The sequence below is a fragment of the Onychomys torridus genome, chromosome 20, assembly GCF_903995425.1.
Source record: "Onychomys torridus chromosome 20, mOncTor1.1, whole genome shotgun sequence".
In the NCBI taxonomy this organism is placed as follows: Eukaryota; Metazoa; Chordata; class Mammalia; order Rodentia; family Cricetidae; genus Onychomys; species Onychomys torridus.
Window position 1 is genome coordinate 11,454,615 of NC_050462.1, and position 27,981 is coordinate 11,482,595.

At 41.9% G+C, this 27,981-nt stretch overlaps 1 protein-coding gene across 3 annotated transcripts; it reads left to right on the top strand.

The window, feature by feature from the left end:
• Nucleotides 1-86: 86 nt before the first annotated feature.
• On the top strand, nucleotides 87-27,895 carry LOC118570972 (IKBKB interacting protein). 3 transcript variants are annotated; one of them, XM_036169774.1, is made up of 3 exons: nucleotides 87-359; nucleotides 16,129-16,246; nucleotides 27,078-27,895. In XM_036169774.1, the coding sequence occupies exons 1-3, from the start codon at nucleotides 190-192 to the stop codon at nucleotides 27,825-27,827; spliced, it is 1,038 nt and encodes a 345-aa protein (XP_036025667.1). In that variant the 5' UTR covers nucleotides 87-189; the 3' UTR covers nucleotides 27,828-27,895. The 3 variants fall into 3 exon arrangements, with proteins under 3 accessions (XP_036025667.1, XP_036025666.1, XP_036025668.1); XM_036169773.1 differs by lacking the exon at nucleotides 27,078-27,895 and adding an exon at nucleotides 18,105-19,149; XM_036169775.1 differs by having other exon boundaries at nucleotides 191-359; nucleotides 16,129-16,199.
• The last annotated feature ends 86 nt before the right edge of the window (nucleotides 27,896-27,981 follow it).

Below are 27,981 nucleotides of genomic sequence, written 5' to 3' on the forward strand. Positions count from 1 at the left end.
GCTTGCCTTCCCAGACTGGTTAGCGGAACCCGGAGGCGGGAGGCGGGGCGAGGCGGAGGGCGGGGCTGACTTGTGGGCGGGGCCCGGCCTGGGAGTGGGGCGGGGCTCCTGGAGGCGTGCTGCAGCCACGTCCCGCGGTACCCCGGAGAAGCCGACCCCTGTGGCTTGGAGATCCTCAGGGTTGCAGACATGTCCGAGGTGAAGAGCCGGAAGAAGCCGGGACCCAAGGGGGCTGCCGCCGAGCCCGAGAAGCGGAGCGATGGCAGGAAGAACCCCGAAGCACGGGGCGGCGCGGGCTGGGCGGACCCCCGCACCGGGCTCAGCCTGCTGTCGCTGGCGACGTGCCTGGGCCTGGCCTGGTAAGTGCTCGAGGCCGCAGGCCGTGGGTCGAGCCTCGCGTGGGCGCCCCGCTCCTCACGCCAACCCACTCTTGCTTGAATGCCTTCATTTAATTCTGTCCTGCTAGCATGCTCCTGTCGCTGCCCCCTAAAGTTTGGGAACGAGGCACGCGAGACTCGACCCACACTTTCTTCAGTGCCTACTGTGCACACACGTCACAAGTTTGCACATAGCTAAAAACCGCTACTTCCCGTCCACTCTACAGCTTTGCTGGTAAGTTTGCCCCACCCTTCCCACCACCACCACCCCCAAAAAACCGCACAAGGAAATGTCTGGAATCTAAAAAAACAAAAAGTTGGTTACTGGTGAGCAACAAATGCTCATGCTTACTCCTATTTAGAGCAGTGTGCCTCCTTTAAAACTATAGACCTTTTTTTAGATTCATTTTTATCTAGTATATCAGTGTGTCTGTGTGTATGTTCACTTGTGTGCAGGTGCGCAAGGAGCCCACAAGAGGGTGTCAGATCCCAGGAGCTGAGGTTACAAATGGTTGTAAGCCACCTGTCATGCATGCTCTTAACAGTTGAGCCATGGCTCCAACCCGGAGACTATATATAACCTTATTCCTAAATTACAGGTTGAACTGTATGTAGCACTGTAAAGAATACTTTTCACTTCAGACTTAACATTCATAGTGGGTTTTTTTTTGGGGGGGGGGGGGGTTGGTTGGTTGGTTTTTGTTTTTGTTTTTCGAGACAGGGTTTCTCTGTGTAACTTTGCGTCTTTCCTGGAACTCGCTTTGTAGACCAGGCTGGCCTCAAGTGCTGGGATTAAAGGCGTGCGCACCACCGCCCGGCACATTCATAGTTTTTAAACCAAGCATATATTGAATGTAATATGGAATAATCTCTAAAGTAAGACAGGTCTTATTTCCTTCCATGTTTCTTAGGAATAACCTACTTCATCTTCATAACAAGACTGATACATTAATGCATTTTTCATCATTGATAATTATTTAGTAAGAGAGCTAATAGAATTCAGAAGAGGCTCCAGGCTAGAATATTTTTGATGCTAGTACATTTTAATTTACTGGTGACATCCCAAGTCTTGGGGTTTTGGAGGTGTATGGTTGAGTAGTTGGTTTGGTTTTTTTGAGACAAGGTCTTAGGTAGCCTAGGCTGGACTGGAACTCAACTATGTAGCTGAAGATGACATTGAACCCCTGATCCTTCTGCCTCCACAAGTGCTGCGTTACAGGCATTTGCCACCATACCCTGCGTGAATACTGAGTTGTTGGGCTTTTTTTTTCAGTTAATAAAAACTTGTTAAAATGAAATGGGGATTGTTGTTCTCTTTTTAAAGAACTTTATTTAATGATGCTATTAGTATTTGTGAAATATATTAATTTTGATCAGAAAAAGAATAACTTTCTTGGATTTTTAAATATTTTAAATATTTGGTGTTTTAAATAAACTACTCATGCCTTAAAATGTGTGACCTTTTTTAGGTAAAGGGGGGCATGGTACATTTTGGATTGGAAAAGAATATTACTGAGTTGGTTCACTCTAGGGTAGTGGTTCTCAGCCCCTTTGGGGTCACATACCAGATATTTACATTATGATTCATAGCAGTAGCAAAATTACAGTTATAAAGTAGCAACGAAAATAATTTTATGGTTGGGGGTCACTACAACATAAAGAACTATATTAAAGGGTTGTATTAGAAAAGGTGAGAACCACTGCCCTAAGGCTTAATAAAAATAGTTTTAGCTGCTAAATGTTGATTAGAGAAAGCCTCGTAATTCATGACGTAAACTGTATCACAAGACGTTCAGCTTTTCAGTAATTCTATTAGAGTTCAAAAAATTGTTCAATAGGGCCAGAAAGATAGCTTATCTGGTAAAGGCATTTGCCCTGCAAAGTCAAAGGAGAGCCTGAATTCCATCCCCCACACCCACACACTGGAAGAGGAGAATTCTATCATAAAAGTTGTCCTCTGACCTCCACACATGCTCAGTGAAAGACCTATGACCCCACACATAAATAAAAAATAGTAGTAAGGTGGAGAGCAATTGAGAAAAGTAATCAACACCTGACTCTGACCTACATACACACACTCACACACTCAAGCTTCAAAAGGAAACTCAAAGAATAAAACTTGAGGGGCCGGGTATTGGTGGCACACGCCTTTAATCCCAGCACTCGGGAGGCAGAGCCAGGTGGATCTCTGTGAGTTTGAGACCAGCCTGGTCTACAGAGCGAGATCCAGGACAGGTGCAAAGCTACACAGAGAAACCCTGTCTCGAAGAAAAAAAAAAAAAAAAGAATAAAACTTGAAAAGGCATGCTTCAGGGGCTGGAAAGATGGCTCAGTGGTTAAGGGCACTGACTGCTCTCCCAAAGTACCCAGGTTCAAATCCCAGCATCCACATGGCAGCTAACAACTGTCTATAACTCAAAAATCTGACCTGTAGGCAAAACACCAATGCACATAAAATAAAAGTAAATAAATTTAAAAAAAAAAGGCATGCTTCATCTCAGCATTTTAGTATTAAAGAATAGAAAGACAAAACATGTTACTGCTTAGAAAGATTTTTGTATAAGCTGAGCTCTGTCTTTGCTAAATGATTTTTTTAATGCCAAATCAAAATTATAAAGCTAGAGTATAGCTCAGTGGTAATACACTTGCCTAATGTGCATAAGGCCTTTGCTTCTGTACCCAGGATTACGGAAAAAAAAATGGTTATAGATTATTTAAATGGGTGGGGCCTATGATCGTTGCAAAAACAATTAAGGGTTACTTGTTCTTGGAAAGTATTTTGCCCCTAGACTGGAATTAGTTGTTGTTTTTAGCAGAATTTTTATGGTAAATTTGGAGACAAACCTTAACATAGCAGGGTATTTGCAAGCATGTCTCAAATATGTCTCATCTCATAAAATTGCTAATGGCACACTGGAATTTTAACAGCCATTGATCTCTTTGCATAACACATAGATAAGCATCTAACACATACTTCAGGATCTAGAAATTGGCCTACCAGATCTTTATTAAATACTATACTTAGTCTATTCTGGTGGTTAAAATAGAAAATAAGTGTGTCGATATACACTGCTTTTCCATCCCATACTTTGTATGATTAAGCTAGTTAGAGGGCAAAGATCTCAAACCCTTGCACTGATAACAGTATATTTTCAGAAACCATTTAATGATTGGAAGCTTGTTTGGGAAGTACAAAGTACATAACAAACCTAAAAGTGTATTACTTTCATCTTTCTGTTAAAAGTCTAGATTTATTTTCTGTCTTAGTTACTTTTCTATTGACACAACAAAACACAATGACCAAAGCAACTTATAAAAGCATTTAATTTGGGGCTCATGGTTCCAGAGGGTTAGTCCATGACCATCATGGAGGGGAGCATGATGGCAAGCAAGCATGTTGCTGGAGCAGTACTGGAGTACTTAAATCTGATCCCCAAGCAAGAAGCAGAGACAGAGTGTGGGCTAACGGGGAAATGGAAAGGGCTTTAAAACCGCAAAGCTCACCCTGTGACATACCTCTTACAACAAGGCTGTAATCAGACTTTTTCTTGGGCAGCCAGCTCACAAACAATGACATGGAGACTTCTTATTAATTATGAAAGCTTGGCTATTAATTTAGGCTTGTTTCTAACCAGCTCTTATAACATAAATTAACCCATTTATGTTAATTATGTAGCATTAGCTCTCTTCTCTCTTGCACCTCCTATTTCTCTTCATGTCTCCAGGTGTCTCCTCCCTTCTTCCCAGAGTCCTCTCTGTCCCCAGAAGTCCCACCAAACGTTTTCCTGCCTAGCTATTGGCAATTTTGCTCTTTATTAAACCAATCAGAAGGTGCCTTGGCAAAGATACATCTTCACAGTGTAAACAAATACTCCACAACATTTCCCCCTTTCTGTCTAAATAAAAAGGAAAGGGTTTTAACTCTAACATAGTATAACTATATACAATAAGAACAATTATCAAGTAAGAATTACATTCACAATGTCCTGTCCATTTGTATTTAGCAAATTTGGAGGAAGTACTCTATTATCTATCCTATCCTGGTGAGTCCAAAGTTTTATGCTTAAACCACTTTCTATCCTAACTTGTATTACCAACCTAAAAATATCTTTTTAGACCTCAAAACATTTTTTTAGAAAAACAATTTAAGCTGTTATATCTTTCAACTTTATATGCTTTATGTCTCTTTTGTAAGTTTATTTTCTGAATTTGGTAACAAGGAAAACTAACTATAACTATCTAGTCTTCAACCCGATCAAAGATCCAAGAAGGATATAATATTACCTGAGAAATGTAGAGCAAGTAACTTCTAAAATTATAGAAATGACAAAGACATCTAGCTCCCTAGACAGTCACCCAAGGTTCCTCTGCAACATTGCGACATTGTCTTTGGCCTACAGGTCTAGAATTTCTGATAGATTTTTCTGTGAAGCAGGAATTTTTAAGGACTATTCTACTTTGTCTTGGTAAAGTTTGGCAGTTGCTTTGTTTTGTGTCCTGTTTGTCCAATTTGAACAGCATACTGAGAGTAGTCAAGGCAAGGGCAATTTCTTGTTCAGTGGCTAACTCTGCCACAACAAAAGCAAATTCCATAAATAGTTTCTTCAGTGCCCGTCATCCTTTTTTGAAGTAAATTGGTACTGCCAGGAGATGTGTTTTGCTGTCCTGAAAAGCCTTAAGTTATTGAAACATCTTAAATGCCATATTCTGTAGGTCGCTGAAGTGTTTGAAGACCACCTATCTATCTAAACTATATCTCTATTTAACCTTGAAAGTATACCTAACTACAAGTTTAATTATAATAGATAACTACTAACCTGTATTTCTTAATTATACATTATACTTTCAAATGAGCTGCATAGGTACATTGCCTTAAACAAGAGTAGAAACATATATACAGTATAATAAAAATAACCTTAAATTTGTATCAATGTATAAAAATCCATACCAATGTAAAGTATTGGAAATTAATAGTTGCTTTTTAATTTAAAGCAGATTCAATAATGCACCCTTTTATCCTATACATCTATCTATCTTTATACATCTCCCCCCCCCTTTTTTGAGAAAGAGATCCTTAAATCCAGCCTTCCTTGCTTAGTTTCCTCTCTTACCATGACCCATAACAATTTTCAACCAACCCCACTAAACCATGACAAACATTCATAGCCCCCCAAATGACCAAAAACGCCCACCCCAACTCTTGGGAATGTGAATGTTGTATTCTTAAAATTACTTTGTTTTCTGGGGGCAACTGCATCTTTAGGGGACTCTGAGGCCATTGAGATAATGGTCAAGTCCTGGGAAAACTAGATGCAACATTGGTTGTCCAATCTGTGTGTAATGGGAAAGTGCAGGGCTTATCTCAAGTCCTGGCTGGACCATCTGAACTAGCAGCTTTGAAGTTGTTCTGGATGCAAAATTTTGAGGAAACTATAACAGAGGTATTCTGAGAGGCTGGATCACCTGGACTACTTGTCTTTATTGGTGTTAGGTATTCCATGATATTTTGTTTGTGATCTAACAAATGAAACTTGCCTGGAGATCAGAGGGCAGAGCTAGCCACTAGTTAACCATAGAGGCCAGGCAGTGGTGGTACACACCTTTGACCCCAGCACATGGGAGGCTCAAGCCTTTAATCTCAGCCCTTAGGGAGGTGGAGACAGGATCTCAGCCCTGATTCAGTCTGAAGATTCATAGAGACAGGAGAGCCCCATTTGGTCTGAGGATTCATAGAGGTAAGAAGTCTCCTAGTGGCTGGCTGCTCTGCTTCTCTGATCTTTCAGCTTTCATCCTAATCCCTGACTCTGGGTTTTTATTGTTAAGACTAATTAGGATCACACTCAGTCTGGTCCCTTTTTTTCCCCTGAAAACCCATAAACTTTTAAAAGTAACATAGATATCTGCATTAACACAAGTATGAAATATGCAGTATACACAAGTCAGTTAAAGATGATTTTTTTGTTTTATATTTGAGCAGGTAAAAGGCATCTGTCAACTTTATAAGTCTTTGTACTGCATAACCAAACCTCTATCCATGCCATATGAAAGGATAGCATGTAGTATAAGTCATGAAGATTCTATGACGAACAATATTTATCATGTTCCATCAGTCTCAGAGCTGTCCACATAGTAGAGGGATCAACATATGTCTCACCTGACCTGTAGCCTTTCTTGGTTTCTTTTTTTCATGTCTGTAGCCAAGATTTTCAGGAGGTCTCCCTAAATTAAATCTGATCTTTATTAATTTTAAAAAGAAGCATAACTTTTTGCTTCCTGTGGAAACAAAGGCATAACCTCTCCCCCAACACATTTTTCTAACTTTCATTTTGAAGTTAAGACATTCTTAAAATATATAGGTTGGTTTAATTTAGCAGTTTCCACAATCCAATGTCTCTCAGGAGCTTTTTTTTTTTTTTTTTTTTTTTTTGGTACATTAGCTCTGCCTGCCTCAGTTCTGTGAAAGCCTAGCCTCATGTCACCAGGTATGGGCTAGCCTCATGTCACCAGGTATAGGCGGGAGCCATGCTTACTGCCCCAGCTCTAGGGATTTGCTGAGTCATAACACCAGGCTTGCTTTTTTTTTTTTTTTTTTTTTTTGTCTAACAAGGTGTCTGCTCAAGTGCTCTGCTGCACAACAGGCCCCTTAAAAGAGCCACAGCCCTGTACACTGCACCTACCTAAAAAAACCTTAGTTACCAGGAAACCACACCAGAAAGCCATGTTCGACTCAGTATTCTGAACTCTTTTTTTTTCTTCTTTTTCTTTCTTTCTTTTTTTTTTAAGCTTTCTCAGGACTTATATGGATCTGTGTGGCCCCACATTGGGCACTATATGTAATCAGACTTTTCTTTGGGCCTCCATCTCACAAATAATGACACAGAGACTTACTACTTATGAAAGTTTGGCCTTTAGCTTAGGCTTGTTCCCAACTGGTTCTTAAATTAACCCGTTTATATTAATCTGTTCTATCATATGGCATTACCTCTTCTGTCTTGTTTATCTTAATATCTTACCTCCTGTCTCCTCTCTGTATCTCCTGGCATCTCCTCTCTTCTTCCCAGAGTCCTCTCTGTCCTTGGAAGTCCCACTGAAAATCTTCCTGTCTAGCTATTGGCAATTTAGCACTTTGTTGAACCAATCAGAAAGCAACTTGGTAAAGATACATCTTCACAGTGTAAACAAATATTTCACAACACAAGGCAACACCTCCTAATCCTCCCCAAATAGTTCCACCAACTGGGGACTAAGTATTCTGATATATGAGCCTATGGGAGCCTTTCTCATTCACACTACCAAATCATCCTGTTACCAACTTGATAGTATTGAAGATGACAGTTGCCCAAAAACATGTGTTTGTCTTTTGGCTGTGTACTCTTTGGAAGGGGCACTACCCAACTCCCAAATCACTCACAGAGGCTTATTCTTAATTATAAATGCTCAGCCTTAGCTTGGCTTGTTTCTAGCCAGTTTTCCTTAACTTTAATTATCCCATGTACCTTGTGCCTCAGGGCTTTTTCTATTCTCTTACTTCTGTAAATTTTACTCTTACTCCGTGGCTTGCTGTGTAGCTGGGTGGCTGGCCCCTGATGTCCTCCTCCTTCTCTGGCTCCTTCCTTTCTCCTCCCAGATTTCTCCTTCTTTTATTCTCTCTGCCTGTCATCCCTGCCTATGCCATTTAGGTCTTTATTAGACCATCAGGTGTTTTTAGCACAATAACACAGATTCACAGAGTTAAACAAATGCAACATTAACAAAAGTAACACACCTTAAAATAGTATTGTACAACAGACATGACTTGTATACCTTATCTGGAGAGATGGCTCAGAGGTTAAGAGTGCTTATTGCTCTTGCAAAGGAGCCAAGGTCAGTTCCCAGCATCCACATGGCAACTCACAACCTGCCATAATTCCAGTTCCATGGAATAAAGTGCCCTCTTATGTCTTCCACAGGCTCTACACACACAGTGAACATAAACTCTTGCAAGAACATACACTGTGCCAGTCAGTGATGCCTTTAATCACAGCATTCCAGAAGCAGAGGCAGACAAATCTCTGAGTTTGAGGCCAGCCTGGTCTACAGAGTGAGTTCCAGGACAGCTAGGGCTACACAGAGAAAGTATGTCTCAAAGAGAAGCGCGCGCGCACACACACACACACACACACACACACACACACACACACACTGTATCAGGGTCCTTCAAGGCACAGCACTGCTAGAATAACATATAATAAAGAGAGTTGTTAGGCTGGCTTACAAATTGTGGTCTGAATAGTCTAATAGCTGTTTCACAACAGAAAGGTTGAGAATCCAGTGACTGTTCAATCCATGAGGCTGGATATCTCAGCAGTTCAAATCTGGCACTGGAGCCCTGGAGCACTCCTGGAGAGGTGCTGATCTTCAGTCTACATTGGAAATCTGAGGACAATCAGGCAAAAAGCAAAAGTTTCCATCTTCCATGTGGGCTGCCCCCAGAAGGAATGGCCCAGATTTAGGGTGGGTCATCCTGCTTCAAATAATCTGATTAAGAAAACCCCTGCTGGGCGTCAGTGGTGCACACCTTTAACCCAGCACTCTCGGAGACAGAGCCAGGCAGATCTCTGAGTTCAAGGTCAGCCTGGTCTGCAGAGTGAGATCCAGGACAGGCACCAAAGCTACACAGAGAAACCCTGTCTGGGGGGTTAGGGGGAGCCCTCACAGGAGTGCCAGAAGCTTGGATTTAGTTGATTCCAGATGTAGAAAAGCTGACAACCAAGATTAGCTACCATACACATATACACAAATAACCGTGTGCTTTCAGGAAGTTAAAATGTTAGAATTTAGGCAGGTGAAATGGCTCAGGGGTATTTACCACCAAGCCTGGTAAGGACAATCTGGGGCTCACATACTGGAAGGAAAGAATCAACATCCAACAGTTCCCCTCTGCCCTCCCCTCTGCCCTCCCCTCTCCCCATGAGTGGTACACATGACCACACATAATAAATGATTTTTTACTTTTTTTAAATGTTAGGACTTTACTAAACAAGATACAAGCTTATTTAATTACATAAAAACTTGGGCAACCAAAAATTCCAATATGAAGATTCTCTGGAAATTTAACAGATTATGACATGGTTTTGTAAGTCTTTTACAGTATTTATAATACCACAAATCAAAAGCTCTTTGTATGTGGGTACATGTGTATGTGGGTGCGGCACATATATGGAGGCCAGACATCAACATCTATGCCTACCACTGCTGACCTAACTTTTTTTGACATATACTCTCACTGAACCCAGAACTCACCAGTTGGCCAGTGATCCTCTTGTCTCTAACCCTCTTTTCCCATGCACTGGGGTTACAGATACACGGCTTTTGGTTTGGTTTGGTATTTTTTTGTTTTTGTTTTTGTTTTTTTTTTTCTTTGAGACAGGGTTTCTCTTTGGTTTTGTTTGTTGGTTGGTTTTTTGTTGTTGTTGTTGTTGTTGGTGGTGGTGGTGGTGGTAGTTGGTTTTATTTTTTTTTCCGTTTTTTTTTTTTTATTATGCTTGTGTTTTACACATCAGCCATGGGTTCCCCTGTCCTCCCCCATCCTGTCCCCATCTTCCCCCCAGCCCTCCCCTCCATTCCCATCTCTTCCAGGGCCAAGACTCCCCTGGGGATTCATTTAAACCTGGTGGATTCAGTACAGGCAGGTCCAGGCCCCTCCTTTTTTTTTTTTTTTTTTTTTTTTTTTTTTTGAGCTCAGGACCGAACCCAGGGCCTTGCACTTGCTAGGCAAGCGCTCTACCACTGAGCTAAACCTCCAACCCCAGGGTTTCTCTTTGTAACAGTCCTGGCTGTCTTGGAACTCACTCTGTAGAGCAGGCTGGCCTCAAACTCAACAGAGATTGGCCTGTCTCTGCCTCTAGAGTGCTGGAATTAAAGGTGTGCGCCATCACTGCCTGGTAAGGACTCACTCAAAGGTTATGCTATGCACCATTCATTAACATGGGGTCCTAAATTTGTTTGAGGCCTTAATAGACTTCAGTGGATGTGAAGGAGTGAGAAAGTTTGCTTTTGGAAGGTCTACACTAAAAGCTAATTAACTTTGTGGGTCTCTTTCTCTACATCTAACACTTAAGACTTTACCTATGTAATAGTGAAGAAGGCCCAAAACAATGTTCTGGTCCCATAGAGACCTACAAATGATCAGATACATCCACCTGCTTCATTTGTTAGCAAACCAACCCTCTTGTCCAGCTTAGTGTTCAGTAGTAAGCTTAAGGCTTTGACCAAGTGCAAACATAAGGGAGTAATACGTCTTTAAACAGACAGCCATTGGCGTGTAGGAGAGATAGAAAATGTTGTTGGTTGGTTTTTCACTCATTTGGCTCTTTTGGGGGCCTGTCATCCAGCTCTCAGATAAATACAACAGAGTCTGATTCTTTCTTATGAATGCCCAGCCTTATCTTGGCTTATTTCTAGCCAACTTTTCTTAACTAATTATCTCATTTACCTTTTGCCTCTGGGCTTTTATCTTTCTCTATTCTATTTACCTTTCTTCTTACTCTGTGACTTGCTGTGTAGCTGTGTGGCTGGCTCCTGATGTCCTCCCTTCTCCTGCCTTGCTATTAGCCATTCAGCAGCTCTTTATTAGACCAATCAGGTGTTTTAGACAGGCACAGTAACACAGTTTCACAGAGTTAAACAAATGCAACATAAAAGAATGCAACACATCTTTGCATCATTAAACAAATGTTCCACAGCATAAACAAATATAACACATCTTAAACTAATATTCCACAACAGGAAAGAGCATAAAAGGGTCCAGAAGAAAGGACTAAGGGGCACTCACTTGCCTAGCATCTGCAACACCCTGAGTTTCACCCTCAGTGCCACAAAGGGAAGAAGCTAGGGCAGAAATATGAAATAGATGCCAAGGTCCTTAGTGATTTGTTCTACTGTTAACATTGTTCTGTGTGCTTTTCTCAATATGAACCTGTTTTATTTCTCCAAAATCCCTACAAGATAGTATTGTCCTACTTTCTAGATGAGAAAACACAGCAAAGATAAGCTGTTTAATTTGTCCAGGGTGGTTGGTCACACAGTGAGTAAATGCAGAGCCAGTGCAGCCCAGCTACTTAACCTGTCTGATGCGTTTGCCTCCCTTCAATATTAATCCAAAATAAGATTGAGCTTCTGAAGCCAGGCATCGTGGCCCAGACCTTCAATCCCAACACTCAGGAATCAGAGACAGGCCGATGGTCTATGTGAGTCGAAGGCCAACCTAGCCTACATAGTGAGTTCCAGGACAGCCAGGGCTACATAGTGAGACCCTGTCTTGCAAATAAAGAGATAAATTCTGGGACTAGGGGAATGAAGAAGGAGATGGCTGTGTGGTGAAGAGTGCTTGCTGCTCATGCAGAGGATGCAGCTCTGTCCTGGCACTGCAGAGTGACTCACGACTGCCCATAACTTCTGACCCCCACTTCTGGCCTCCTCATGTACCAGGGACACATGTGGTACATATACATACATACATGTGGGTAAACACTCAAACATAAAAAATAAAGAAAAATCTTAGTTCTAAAGATTCTGGAAATAGACACCTCCCCTGGTTCTGAATCGGTCCTTTCTTCTCTTCAGTAGACTCTGATTTCAGGTCTTTGACAACCTGTCAGAAGGTACCTCCGACTCACTAAACAGAAACGAAACACCTTGGACAGAAACACGATGCCAGTTGAAGAACATGACTCTTCAGGGCTGAAGCAGCCCTCTGTGGGCATGCTTTCTTAACTTCTAGAAAATAAGCCATTTTCTTCCATAATTTCAAATGAATGTATGTATGAAATATATACACCTAAACTCTCTCCCACCAGCCAGCTCCCAAATAATGACAGAGATTTCTTATTAATTATGAAAGCTTGGCCTTATCTTAGGTTTGTTCCTAACTAGTTCTTATAACTTAAATTAATTCATATCTTTTTTTTTTGTTGTTGTTTTTGTTTGTTTGTTTGTTTTTGTTTTTCGAGACAGGGTTTCTCTGTGTAGCTTTGCACTTTTCCTGGAACTCACTTGGTAGCCCAGGCTGGCCTCAAACTCACAGAGATCCTCCTGCCTCTGCCTCCCGAGTGCTGGGATTAAAAGCGTGTGCCACCAATGCCCGGCTAATTCGCATCTTTTAATATGTGTTCTCTTATGTGGCTCGGTTACCTTAACTGTATACTGCCCATCCTGGTTCCTCTGCATCTGGCTGGAGACTTCGCCTTTCTTCTTCCCCAAGTCCTCTCTGTCCCCAGAAGTCCCTCCTAACCTTTTGCTGCCTAGCTATTGTCTGTCAGCTTTTTATTACACCAATCAGCAATACACCTTCTCATAGTGTACAAATGTACCACAACATATACAGGTGGGGAATAAAGTGCATTATAACTCATCAGCACTGTGTGGACTGCATCTTTCTTTTCCTGCATCACTACCACTAAGTCAGCTGTGTGCTGCTTGTAGGTATGATCTACTTGTAGCAAGGGTGACTCTTGCTTTGGTGGGAGGCTAACGTGAAGGAGGAGGAGGAGGAAAGTATCAGAGGTATTTCCACTAACCTGACACTGTTCAAGCATTAATGCTTGACTCTGAAGAGAAAGCCAAAAGTAAACAGCACTAAAATGTCCAATAAAATCAAAAACCCTTAGCCAGGCATGGTTGCACGTCCCTATAATCTCAGTATTTGGGAAGCTGGGACCAGAAGATCAGAGATTCAAGAGATTAGTTAATCCTGGCTACTGTGTAGCCTGAGCTACATGAGACACTACCTACATTTAAAAAAAGAAAAAGGAAAGGAAAGGAAAAAGTGCTGTAAGGCTATTCTTGTTTTTTAAATCTCTGTCGGGTGTGGTGTGTGCCTCTGGACATCATTGCTGGGAACTGAATTGGGTCTTCTGGAATAACAGCAAGGGCTCTTTATTATAGAGCCATCTCTCTGGGCTCAGATATTTTTATAATGGATTAACTTTTACTCAAAGCCTCCTATAGTAATATTTTTATTCTGAGTAAACTTGCTCCTCCATAGGATAACTTTATGGAGTAACAGTGTAATAACAGACAATAAAACTAGTCATTGAAATTAACTCATTTTTATGGGTGGCAGCCTATACTATGAAAGAGGAAAAATAAACTTGAAATTCATAATACAACAATAAAGCAATTATGGGGCTGTAGCTCAGTAGTGGAATGCTTGTCCAGGATGCTCCAGGATGTAGGTTTGTTCCCAGCAACAACAAAAAAGAAAAAAAAAGATGGGGGAGGAAAAATTGTCTAACCATCATCCATCTTTAAAAATTAGGAAAACAGGGCTGGAGAGATGGCTCAGCGGTTAAGAGCACTGGCTGCTCTTCCAGAGGTCCTGAGTTCAATTCCCAGCACCCACATGGTGGCTCACAACCATCCGTAATGAGATCTGGCGCCTTCTTCTGGCCTGCAGGCAAACACTGTATACATAATAATTAAATAAATCTTTAAAAAAAATAAAATAAAATAAAAATTAGGAAAATAGCCAGGCGGTGGTGGCACACGCCTTTAATACCAGCACTTGGGAGGCAGAGGCAGGCGGATCTTTGTGAGTTCGAGGCCAGCCTGGTCTACAGAGCAAGATCCAGGGCGCAAAGCTACACAGAGAAACCCTGTCTCGAAAAACCAAAAAAAAAAAGGAAAATAATGCTGCTTTTTAACATGAGTTTTGTTTAAAAGTTAATATTAAATACACAAAAGAGAAGTTGATCTCTACTAGTTCTATATAAACTGGAATTATATGCTAGACATTAACCTGCATCATCAAAAGAAATGTATTTCATCCAACTTGTAGTATTTGTTTAGCCAAAAGACAGTTTTACACAGTCTTACAAGTAGTTAATTCAGTGAAATCACTGTAAATTCAAAACACTGCCTCTCAACTCTCTGGGAAGCTTTGGAATCTCTTATCTTTCCCTGGAAAAGTATTTATAAAATATGATTGGCAAGTGATCCTCAGCCTGGCTGCATACTCAGATTGCCTGGGAAGCTGTTAGACTAGTCAGCAGCCAAGCCATATCCACGACTAATTAACTAAGAATCTCTGTAAATGGGGACCCAGTCATGGATGTGTTCAAGCTGCCAAGTAATTGATTCCAATATGTAGGGAAGATGTGCAGCCGCTAGTATGGATTCGGTGGCTTAGGTACTTCTCACGATTCTGCTCTGTCGCTGTTTGAGGACTCGATGTACAGAAAGGCTGAACTGCCTTTTCTGAGCCTGGAGAACTGAGTTAAAGTAGATAACCAAAAACCAAATTAAACCTGAGGCATTTCTTTTGTGCCTGCTCATTTCAAATCTACAAAAATATGTTCCTTTATTGTTTTGAAGATTAGGATAAGGTGTCTAGCTAACTCGGTAAACTAGGGTTGGGGATTTAGCTCAGTGGTAGAGCACTTGCCTAGCAAGTGCAAGGCCCTGGGTTCGGTCCTCAGCTCTGGGAAAAAAAAAAAAAAAAAACAATAGATTCTTAGGCATTGGGATAGCTTTTTCTTTTTATGTGTATGAGTATTTTGCCTGCATGTATGTGCATCACATGTGTGCCTGGTGCCAGTGGGGGTAAGAAGTGGATCCCCTGGAACTGGAGTTATAGACAGTTGTGAGCTACCATGTTGGTGCTGGGATTAAAAGCTGTATCCTCTAGAAGATCAGCCTGGTGCTGTTAACCACTATCTCACCAGCCCAAGTATAGCTCTTCTTTTTTTTTTTTTCTTTCTGCTTCTGCACTTTACTACTTACCAGATGAAGAGGATACTCAGATTTTGTTTGCTTACATGCTGGCTTCGAAGCTGGGCTCTTTGACATGTCAGATAAGCACTCCTCCTACCACTGAGCTATACCCTCAGCCCTAATTTCACTTTGTGTGTGGGTGTGTGAGTGTGCATGTGCAAATGTATGGAGGCCAGGGCTCAGCCTCTGCCATCACTCCTCAGAAGATTTTGAGACAGGGTCTCCCACTAAGATCAGGGTCTCACTGATAAGCTTAGGCTGACAGTTCCTCTTTCTCCTTCCCTGGCTCCGGGATTACAAGGGTACCACCAAGCTTTGTATGTGGGTGCTAGGGGTCATACTCAGGTCCTCATGCCTACATGGCAAGCCTTTTGTCAACTGAGCCATCCCCCTCCATCCTGAACCCTCATTTAGAATGCCATCTACAGTATCCCTACGAGCACACTGTTGAGTATATCAGAGAGTGTTTATAGCCTGCTTTGCATGCATATTCTTCTATCACTTTGACGGTGGCTCTCTTCCGTATTTTATCTCTTCATGACTTTCTTTAAAACAGAGTCTCATGCAACCCCAGTTGGCCTTTGAGCCTTCAACTCACTATGTAATGGAGGAAGACCTTGAACTTATGGTCCTCCTGCCTCCTCCTCCCTAAATAATACAGTTACAGGCGTGCATACCATAGTCTCAGTTTGAGGGACAACAGCTTAGTAGTGCTGGGGATCGAGATCAAAGTTTTTATTCCAAATAGTTCAACTGTGACTTCTTCCAGAATATTTCTTTTTCATACATCTATTAGAGATGCCACTCTGCCTCACTCACTGAGCAGTTAACCCTGAAGAGAGGCAATGTTGAGTCATCTTTGCGTTGAGTTAATCCGACCCCTTCCACACAGTGGGCACCTGAATGGTGAAATCAGCTCACAAACACTGCAGCAGCCACTCGAGAAAGCACACTGTTCTTATCAGAAGTGAGTGATAGTCATTATTTTCTTCTTTTCCAGGCTTGTATTTCAGCAGTCGGAAAAGTTTTCGAAGATGGAAAACCAATACCAGTTACTGCAAATGGAAAGCAGTGAGTTTCAAGGACTACAGAATAAAATCAGTTTAATTTCAGACAAGGTAAACCATTCCCAGCTGAGCATGATAGCACACACCTTTAATCCCAGCACTCCGTAGGCTGAGGCAGGCAAATCTCTGTGAGTTCAAGTCTGGCCTGGTCTACATAGCAAGTTCCTGACCAGCCATGGCTAAACAAACAAGTATAGTTGATCTTTAGATATGAACATGTGGGAGCCATGTGGTGGTGGCGGCGGCACACACCTTTAATCCCAGCACAACAAATATAAGACATGGTCTCTTCCTAGAAGGAATTTAGAGCTCTTTACCTGGCCAGTTAACCAGCCCACTGAGGCAGATTTCAGTCCCATTAAGCTCCGCTCACTCTCCTGACTTCTTACCTCTCCTCTGGACATTCCTTGTGCCTGTGTCCAATCTGTCCTCAAACTAATGTCACCCTGCTGGGTTTTTTAATGGTTTGCTTGTTGGTTGGTTTATTGACTCCCGTCCTCCCCTTTAGAGCCTGTCTCTCTACCACCTAGAAACAGAACTAGCTCCTAGAGGATGCTCATAGTTCTCATCAAGACCCTAGACTGATCAGAAGATCTACAGCATCATCTGCTCCATCAAGTTAATATTTTATAACCAGCATCTTGCACAAGGTCTGGCAAAAGTGAACACTCACAGCACTGTGTGTGGCAACTGATAATACAATAGGTACCACAAGATGTTCTGACTATTAGAACTAAGTATCAGGAATCATCTAAGGTTTTTTTTTTGTTTTGTTTTTGTTTGTTTGTTTGTTTGTTTGTTTTGGTTTTTCGAGACAGGGTTTTTCTGTGTAGTTTTGGTGCCTGCCCTGTAGACCAGGCTGGCCTCAAACTCACAGAGATCCACCTGCCTGTGCCTCCTGAGTGCTGGGATTACAGGCGTGCGCCACCACCGACTAGCTCAATCTAAGGTTTTTTTGTTTTTTTTCTAATGCTGCCCCATGATGTGCTTAGTAGTTTTCAAAAGCTTAATCTGCTAAGTAGTATGTAAAATGATTTAGAGAGGACATGAATAATAGATAGTACTTCTGGGATACTATGCTTGGGCACTGAAGTCTGAGTCAGGACTCCACCAAGTGTTTGTCTCCCTTTGTTCTAGAATGTGCAGATTGCTTTGCTTCCTAAGTAAGCTGCTGCAGGGCAGAACTGTGCCCCCTTCAGTGTTCTGTCTCAGACAGGGCTGCAAACACTTGAAAGCTGAATAATCATTTCTAGGTCTTTTCACAATCTCTAAAGCTTTATCTGTGTGATGGTGGAGATTATTGAAGTCCATGGCATGGCCCTTCCAAATATCCCAGCCTATTCTAATAAGTCCTACAGGCTTACACTGCCATTTGATGTAGTGTGTCTCAACTACTATTATAAAAATTCATTTTTGCCTTTTTGCCATCTACTTCTAGTTCTTTCTCTGCAAGAAGTTGGCAAAAATAATAATAACAATTCAGCCAGAAACTTCCAAAATCATAGGTTTTAGAAGAGATAGCAAATTTTACACAGTTGCAGTTCCCTAAAAGCCAAATAGCCATAAAAATGACATCTACTTTACTTTCCATTGTCATGAAAAAAGAAACTCCAATATACTTCAAAAAATGTTAACATCATTTCTTTTGACTATGCCCTCATGAAAAAGATACGTTGAATAACTAGGACTGTGAGTTCAAGTATACATTTTTCCAACATAGGGCTACTCAATTAAATTTGTTAAAAACTACTAATGATAAATGTTTCTGTCCGTGTGATTCTGATGGACTTAGATATTTCAGGTGTCTTCGGAATTTGAACCTTGTATTTGTTATGCTCCTGATTATTAAAATGTTTCTCTAATACAAAAATGATTAAGTGGCTCGGGGTTGTTTGTGTCGTAAATGCAGCTTGAGTCTACTGAAAGTATCCTGCAGGAAGCTACATCGTCCATGGTTCTGATGACCCAGTTTGAACAGGAAGTATCTGGCCTCCAAAGATCCATACAGGACATTGAGAATAGTGAAGAGATGCTCACACAGAAGATGCAAAACCTTACTGAGAAATTCCAGAACATTACAAATTTCTGGAAGAGAACCCTGGCAGAAATGAGGAATACTACAACCATTCTCAAATCAGAAGCGAAGCATATACATTCTCAAGTAACCGTGGAAATTAACTCAGCCGAGCAAGAAATGAAATTACTCAGTGAACAGCTAAAAGATTTGGAAGACAGCACCCTGAGAAACATCAGAACAGTAAGCAGGCAAGAAGAGGAGGACCTTCTCCGAGTACAGGCACAGCTGAGCTCTGATTCGAAAGCAGTTGAGAAGCTGGAAGAAGAGCATCGTGCTCTCCTAGCCAGACATGAAGATTTGACCAGTAAACTTGCCAACTTCGAACCCAAAGTTGAGGAGTGCAGGGCACATTTGCCAGCTATAGAAAATGGGATCCACTCTGTTCTCAGAGTCTCTCAGGATCTGATGGGGACAGAAAAGAAAATGGAAGACCTTACTCTGCAGATGTTTAACATGGAAGATGACATGCTAAGGGCAGTGTCTGATATAATGGAGATGCAGAAGACCCTGGAGGGAATTCAGTATGACAATAGCATATTAAAGATGCAGAACGAACTGGTTGTTCTAAAAGGGAAAGTTCACGATTTCATAGCCTATTCAAGTGCAAGAGAGAAGGGGACTTTGGGGAAATATGACCTAGAAAATAAGGGAGCTGATGATTATTAAGTTCCCTGTACACTTTTGATGGACTGTATTATTCAGTGGAAATCAGTCAGTTCTACGTTTTTTTAGTCATTTTGCTCTGCCTCACTTTATAGAGAATAAGTGGAGTATGGACCACATAGAGTGTGCACATAATCAAAGTTCTCTCTTTTTAAGCTCTAAAACTTATTTTAACCATTTTAAATAGAAATAGTTCTGCTGGGAGGTGGTGGCGCACGCCTTTAATCCCAGCACACAGAGGCAGCAGCAGGTGAATCTCTGAGTTCAAGGCCAGCACGGTCTACAGTGGGGGTTCCTGGACAGCCAGGGCTACACAGAGAAACGCTTTCTCAGAAAAAAAGAAAGAAAGAAAAAGAAACAGAAAGAAAGAAAGAGTTCTAAAATATATATTGCTCTACTTTTAGGCAATATATTTAATATTTACATGTCTTTCCAATAATTAATAGACATTATTATGAATTGCATTTATTATACTAGAGATATATGTATATAGAGGGCGACATAGATATCTATGTGTGACCCTAGTTTTCTGTTTTTCAAAGCTATGTCTGTTTCTCATGCTTTTTCTGTCACTCATTCTTGCAGTCAGTTGATAGCATACCTGCCTCTGCCAGTTTTTTATATTCAGACAAGTTCCTAAGAATTTCATGTGAAGTGGAAGGTAATAGGCCTGCAGGAGAGCCTGAGGTAACTCCATGTTCTGAAAACTATGGCGCCTGGGAAGTAGTTTCCTTTTAGCAAAGGTTCTGAACTGTGTTACAGACACTTAGAAGCTTCCCATGTGAGTAAATGTCTTCTTACTTTGTCCTCATTAATATTTTCTATTGACTGGTTATGCTTTGAAGCATGAGCGTGCCGAGTGCCTTTGTGTGCCTGGACTTTAATTTCTAAAGTCTGAATTGTGTGTCACTGGAGTTCATCAAATACAGCTAATAGATACTTAAAATACAAATATGCAGTAAGCCTGTGCCTGCTTTAAAGATAAAACAATGTAACAATAAATTGTGGTAATTATGACATATTTATGTCATTATTTTTAGATTCCCTGACTTATGAAACTGTTTGTTTTACATACTGATTGTACTTTAAAAAAAAAAAATAGGGCTGGAGCTAGGCATGGTGATGCACACCTTTAATACCAGCACTCAGGAGGCAGAGGCAAGCAGATCTATGAGTTCAAGGCCAGCCTGGTCTACAGAGTGAGACTGTGTCTCAGATAATAATAATAATAGTAATAAGGCCAGGAGATAGCTCAGCAAGATAGCTTGCTGTGAAAGCGTAAGGCCCTGAGTTTACCCAGCACTGACATGAGAAGTTGGGTCTGGCAGTGGCTGCCTATAATCCCAGCACTAGAAGACAGAGCCAGAATGCAAATATTACGTGAGAAAACTATTGAAATATCTGTGTCTATGTATCACTCTAAGAAATTTGCCAAGCCGGGCAGTAGTGTTACAAGCCTTTAATCCCAGCACTCGGCAGGCAGAGGCAGGCAGGTCTCTGTGAGTTTGAGGCCAGCCTGGTCTACAGAGTGAGTTCCAGGACAGCCAGGGCTACACAGGGAAACCTGCTGGTGACATGTCAGAGGAGCTTCGGATGGCAGTTGACTTCAGGTGTCAGCACACCAGGAGTCGAATCTCTGATGGGTGAATCAGGCAAGGCCAAGACCACAGACTCCAGAGTGTCTTTTGTTCTGCTGCTCCTTCACATGTCTGCTGCTGCCATCTTTCTCTGGTATCTGGCACAGTGGTATGGGTGTGGGGAGATCCCCACTGCCTGTAATGTAGTGTGTTTACCTCATGGAAACATCCCATTCGATTGGGCATTTTTACCTGTGGATTATTATGAAGATGATTTCTTCTTAGGCTGTACTGTCTAATTGATAATAAGAATGTTGGTTTAAGTAGAGTTTTTACAATAACAAAATAAAACAAGGAAGTGTCACACAGCTAGGACACATGAGTTTCTGTTGAGGAGATGTGTAGACTGTGGCTTAAGTTAATGATTAAGAAAAAACGATTGAGTCCCAATAGCCCAGCTAATTTAAATTCTTTTAATCTTAATGTTGGGGGGTATGTTTACAGGTTTCAGAGTGCATCATAGCTGAAACAAAGCTGTAGCTGAAGCTGACATAGGTCTCAAAATTGTAATCAAAGCAATTAATAAACTGTTTGGGCCATGGGAGGGCAGTAGCATAAACCCTGTCCAGAAAAAAAACAAAAAAGAAATTTGCACTGGGGCTGAGGAGATGATTCAGTGGTTAAGAGCACTTGTTGTTCTTGCAGAGGACCTGGGTTCGATTCCCAGCCTTCACATGATGGCTCACAACCATCTGAAACTCAGCTTCCAGGGGATCTGGCACACTCTTTTTTTTTTTTTTTTTTTTTTTTTTGGTTTTTCGAGACAGGGTTTCTCTCTGTAGCTTTGGTGCCTGTCCTGGACTAGCTCTGTAGACCAGGATGGCCATGAACTCACAGAGATCCACCTGTCTCTGCCTCCCAAGTGCTGGGATTATAGGCGTGCGCCGCCACACACCCAGCCGTGACACACTCTTTTGACTTCTGCAAACACCAGGCATGGCATGCATGTGGTGCATGGACATATCCATATATATGTATATGCAAAACATTCATAAGCATAAAATGAAATAAGTGTTTTTTATTTATTATTTATCAGAATTGTCATTGGAGAGGTCTAGATACATTTAATGAATCTTCTTTCTCTTTTGTGTGTTCTGGAGCTTTTTATCTTATTTTTGAGACAAGGTCTCAGTATGTACCCCAGATTAGTCTTAACTCACCATCTTCTTGCTTCTGCATTTCAGGTAATAGGGGTTACAGGTATATGTAATGACACAGACTTCATTTGGTTGTACTTTATGAAAATTGCCAATATTCTAATACACATTTTTTATCTCTGTAATTAATAATAAATTTTATATCAATTAGCTTATACAGACTACTGTCCATTTATTTAAAAATTTCAGCACAGATAAAGCAGTTTTACAGCTAGGCATGGTAGTGCATGTCTGTAACTCCAGGATGAAGCAGGAAGAGTCTAAGTTCATGGCCAAGCTGGGCTACATAGCAGGACACTAACAACAAGTCTTGCAGAATGAGAGGCTGAAGAGATAGTTCTGTGGTTAAGAGGGCTCCCGCAGAGAACCAGAGTTCAGTTCCCAGCATCCGCAAAAACTGTTCACAGTCTCCTGTAACTCTAGCTCTGGGGGATCAGTGTTCTCTTTTGGCTTCCATAAGCACTGGCTGCTCTTTCAGAGGACCTGGATCCTATTCCTGGCATCCACATGGCAGTTCACAACTGTGATTCCAGTTCCAAGGCATTCAGTGCTCCTTTCTGACCTCCACAAGCACCAGACATACAAGTGGTACATAGACACACATGCAGACAGAACACCCATACACATAATATACTAAAATAATTTTTTAATAATTTATTTATTACATAGTGTTCTGCCTGCATGTATGCTTGCAGGCCAGAAGAGGGCACCAGATCTCATTATAGATGGTTGCTGGCACTTGAATTCTGGAAGAGCAGCCAGTGCTCTTAACCTCTGAGCCATCTCTCCAGCCCCTAAAAGATTTTTTTTTAATTACAGGAGGGGCTGGAGAGATGGCTCAGCTGACAGAGTGTCTGCCTAGCATTCCTAAAGCACTGGGTTCTATTCCCAGCCAGCACTGCATAAAACCAGGCCTGAACACTTGGGAGATGGAAGCAAGAAGATCATAAATTCAAGGTCATCCTCAAGTACATAGAGAGCTCAAGGTCAGCCTGTCTCTACATACACATATGCATACACACATGCAAACTTACTTATAATTTAAAGAGATAGCTAGGGATATAGCTGAGAGAAGAGCATCTGCCTGTCATATGCAAGGTCCTGAACTTGATCTCCAGCACTAAAAAGGAAGGGAAGGGGCCAGGCGGTGGTGGTGCATGTCTTTAATCCCAGCACTCAGGAGCCAGAGCCAGGCAGATCTCTGTGAGTTCGAGGCCAGCCTGGGCTACCAAGTGAGTTCCAGGAAAGGCGCAAAGCTGCACAGAGAAACCCTGTGTCGAAGAAACGGGGAAAAAGGAAGGGAAGGAAGGAGAGTGTAGGAAAATAAAAAAACAACAACAAAGGACTTTGCCATCGCTAGTCTGTTAGCGCACTGTATTGAGTTTCCATTTCAGAAGTTCATAATAAACCCTCTCCAAGCCACCAAATGAGTCAAAGCGGCTCCCCAGGGACGCGGCCTCCTAAGAACGAGCACGTTCTGAGATGTCTCAGTGAAGCCATACTGCTAAGTCATACACTTAACAGTATGTAAGAGGTAGACACACAAGCAAATGGCAGCCTCGAGATAGATAGACAAAGGGAGCCTCTGTTCCTCTCGCCCAGAGGACGTAAGTGCACTGCAAAATGTGATCCCTAAAAATAAAATAGTTTGCAATTGCTAGATTTACTTCCTGTTTGTAGCTACTCATTAATGTCATACTTGGAATAACTTCATCACAAGCTGACTTCTCTGCCAAACACTCTGGGTCACCTACTCCACCAATCACTGATGGAACATAAAGCTATTGAAGAGGGAAATTAAATAGACACTGAAACCAACCATGTGATGGAGCAAAGAGGGACTTGCTACCTTGAGTTAACTGGTCTACCTCATTTCAGCAGATCACTGTAACCCTTCTGTAGGAGAATATTATTTTCAGGTGTGTTGCTTTTGTTTATGTTGCATTTGTTTAACTCTATGAAGCCGTGTTACTGTGCCTGTGTAAAATACCTGATGGTCTAATAAAGAACTGGCCAATAGCAAGGCAGGAGAATGGATAGGTGGGACTGGCAGGGAAACAGTGTAAATAGGAGAAGAAAGAGATGGAGGGGAAGAAGAGCTAGGAGCCAGAGAAGGAGGAGGACTCCAGGGGCCAGTCACCCAGCTATACAGCAAGCCACAGAGTAAGAGTTACAGAAGTAAGAGAATGGGAAAAGCCTGGAGGCAAAAGGTAGAAGGGGCAATTTAAGTTAAGGAAAGCTGGCAAGAAACAAGACAAGCTAAGGCTGGGCATTTGTAATTAAAAATAAGCTTCCATGTGTGATTTATTTGGGAGCTGGGTGGCAGATCCTCCCACAAAAAGAGTACCCCCCCCCAACAACACCCTTTTGTTACAGTCACTGCCTTTTAAATCTGCGTTCAAAATACTATTCTGGGAACTAGGGATATAGATCAGTGGGTAGAGCTGAGAACCCGAGTTTGGATCCCCATCACCCACATAAAATTTGAGTGTAGAGGGGTATAGACAGCTTAGTGTTTAAGAGTGCTTGTAGAGAATTCAGATTTGGCTCCCAGGACCCACGTGGAGACTCACAGCTCCCTGTAATTCCATTTCCAAGACATCTGAGGCCCTTGTCTAGCCCACATGGGCTCCTGAGCTATGTAATATACCAAAACTAACACAGGTATACACATGTAAAAAAACTTTTTAAAATTTTTTTTCAAAAATTGGGTATAGGAGTTGGGGATTTAGCTCAGTGGTAGAGCGCTTGCCTGGCAGGTGCAAGGCCCTGGGTTCGATCCTCAGCTCTGGCAAAAAAAAAAAAAAAAAAGAAAAGAAAAGAAAAAATTGGGTATAGAGGGATGGAGAGATGGCTCAGCAGTTAAGAGCACTGGCTGTTCTTCCAGAGGTCTTAAGTTCAATTCCCAGCAACCACATGGTGGCTCACAACCATCTGTAATGAGATCTGATGCCTTCTTCTGGCATTGAGGCATGCATGCAGATAGAACACTATATACATAATTAATTAATTAATTAATTAATTAATTAATTAATTGATCTTTAAATAGGATGAACCTAGGAGCCCACTGGCCAGCCAATCAAGCCAATCGGTGAGCTTCATGTTTATAGAGAGACCTTGTCTCAAAAATAAGGTAGTGCCATGTGTGGTGGCACAAGCCTTTGATCTCAGTTCTCAGAAGGCAAAGACATATGGATCAGGTCTATAGGACATTTCAGGCCAAAGGTACATACTGAGACCCTATCTCAAAAAAAAAAAGAAAAGAAAGAAAAGAAAAGAAAGGAAGGAGGGAAGGAAGGAAAAAAGAAATGTGGAGAGCAATAGTAAAAACACTTGAAGGGGCTGGAGAGATGGCTCAGAGGTTAAGAGCACCAACTGCTCTTCCAGAGGTCCTGAGTTCAATTCCCAGCAACCACATGATGGCTCACAATCATCTATTGTGAGATCTGGTGCCCTCTTCTGTCCTGCATGGACACATGCAGGCAGAACATTGTATACATAATAAATAAATAAAGTTTAAAAAAAATTGACTTCCGACCTACACATACAAAAGACTATTCTGAGCATATTACATTTTTACTTAAATAAACTATATATATATAAAAATTAGCCAAAATGATCTTGAAAAGGTAACTGAGTACACCAGTACAATCTAAGAATGACGACCCATCAAAAGAATTGAAGAAATGAATACTTGCTCTAGAAACACACCTGATACCTGCAGATTAAACTGTATCTTACCTTATGAAAAATGTTTTCCTATCTTCTTTCGGTTCCATGTCTTTTCTCTGAGTTTTAAATGACCAGTTTCTCAATATTCTGCTTCCAAAACTACATAGTAAACACCCTGAAATCAGAGCCTGCCTTGGTCCTGCTTGCATGTGGTACGCAGCATGGACAGTTGTTGGATCACACTGCTTCACTGTCAGTGGAAAGCTACAGCATGTAGCAGTCGGAGGACAGCTTTGGGGAGTCTGCTCTCTCCTTCTCCCATGTGGTCCCCCGGGTCATCACCTTGGCAACAAGCAGCTCTGCTCACTGAGTATCTCACCAGCCCTGCCTGTTATCCTTTTTAAAGATTTGTGTGTGTGTGTGTGTGTGTGTGTGTGTGTGTGCACATGCGTGTGTACCTGTGTATCTGCCACGTCTACACAGGTACCTATGGAGACAGGATGATGTTGTGGGATCCCCTGGAGCTGGAGCTACGAGGCTTGTGAGCCACCTAGCATGGGCGCTGAGAACCAGGGTCAGGTCCTCTGCAGGAGGAGCAAGCAGCCTCTCCAGCTTCTCGGTTATATATTAATAAAGCGTTTTTAAATGCCTGTAATATTTTAATAAAACTTTTTTAAGTGGAGAGATAAGGAGTTGCATACCAGTAAGGACTGCATAGCAAGACTCAAGACTGTGTCTTTAAATTATAAAATAAAAATAAAAATGCTTGCTCTGTAGCTGTGTGGCATGCATGAGGCTCTGGTTCTGTCTCCAACACCACAAAGGAAGAAAAGCCAGGAGCTCTCGCCTGTAGTTAGGCTATTCAGAAAGCTAAGACAGAGAGAAGGATCACTGGAGTCCAGAAGTTCAAGACCAGCTTGGGTGACATAGCAAGACCTGTCTAAAAAAACAAAAACAACGAAGGCAAAAACAAAAAGAGGGTATGTTGTCTTCTCAGTCCTAAACAACACCAAAGCGCCTCTGGAGAGTTCTTCTTCCCTTCTCTAGCTACGAAGAAAACACATCCCTGTCTTCATTAGTGCGTCTGTTACTGGATAGGGGACCAATCCTATAAGAACCATCAAGAAAAGTCATTTCTTCCGGGTGGTGGTGGCGCATGCCTTCATCCCAACACTCGGGAGGCAGAGGCAGGCGGATCTCTGTGAGTTCGAGGCCAGCCTGGACTACAGAGTGAGTTCCAGGAAAGGCACCAAAACTACACAGAGAAACCCTGTCTCAAAAAACCAAAATATAATAAAATAATATTAATAATAATAATAATAATAATAATAAAAGAAAGGAAGGAAGGAAGGAAGGAAGGAAGGAAAGTCATTTCCAATAATGTTTGATGAAATGTCCTGAGTGGTTTCCTTATTCATTAGCAATATACTTGAGTTATTTTAAATCCTCTTTTCTAATTCCTTTTGGAGTTTTGTTTTTGTGTTTTCAGTGCTGAGATTCAAAACCCAGAGCCCCGCAGCCCAAGGCTCACTCTTTCAAAGCTGTCTTTTACCTTATGCTTTCCCAAAGAGCAGTAAAGTCGGGGGGGGGGGGGGGGGGGAGCATGGCTTTTAAGTTGAATTTTCAAAGTCATATTTTGACTAATTTAATCACTGTGGTCTTATGTTTCCTTGTAGTATCAGAAATGTGAAGCTCTCGTGGAACAACTAAAGGCTTTTCAAATAGTGGCTCGTCTAAAGCTCCTGCAGGAAGAAATCCACGAGATGAAAATTTGGTCTAGCGGGATAACCGAGAAACACGGGATACTGAGCAACACGTTAACGAGTCTTTCCCACGACATCACACAAGTAGACCAAGGGACAACTTCCACGGCCAGAGACGTGGGTCTCCAGATGACGAGCGTGAAGACAGATATCCGCCGCATTTCCGGTTTGGTGACGGAAGTCGCCTCCTTAGCCGACTCGCTGCAAGACCTGGAACAGAAGGTCGGGAAAGTGGAAACAGCGACGGTCGAGAACATAGGCGACCTTCTCTCCAGCAGCATCGACCGAACCGCGGCCCTTCGAAAGACCGCGGGTGACAATTCCAGAAGAATCGACTCGCTCACCCAGGCGCTGGCCGAGCTCCAGCGTGATCTCGACGAGCACGCCGACAGATTTTTAAGCCTCGAGCGCGACAGAGCCAAAGTCCTGAAAGCCGTGGCTTTTGCAAATGACCTAAAACCAAAGGTGTACAATCTGAAGAAGGACTTTTTGCGATTGGAACCCCTGGTAAACGATTTAACACAACGCATCGGGAGGCTGGGGTCTGACTTGATCCAAAGAGAGAAAGAAATTGCTTTCTTAAAGGAAAAAGTATCCAATTTAACGACAGTCCAAGCTGAGATTAAGGATATTAAAGATGAAATAACACGTATTTCAGATTAGTTTGGAATTAAGATTAGAGGTAACTTTTTGTTTTGTTTTGTTTTTGTTTTTGTTTTTGGAGACAGGGTTTCTCTGTGTAGCTTTGCGCCTTTCCTGGATCTCGCTCTGTAGCCCAGGCTGGCCTCGAACTCACAGAGATCCGCCTGCCTCTGCC

Coding starts and splice junctions, on each gene's coding strand:
- LOC118570972 (XM_036169773.1), top strand. CDS start 190: ATGTCCGAGGTGAAGAGCCGGAAGAAGCCGGGACCCAAGGGGGCTGCC. Junction 360..16,128: donor ACGTGCCTGGGCCTGGCCTG/GTAAGTGCTCGA, acceptor CTTCTTTTCCAG/GCTTGTATTTCAGCAGTCGG. Junction 16,247..18,104: donor TCAGTTTAATTTCAGACAAG/GTAAACCATTCC, acceptor TCGTAAATGCAG/CTTGAGTCTACTGAAAGTAT.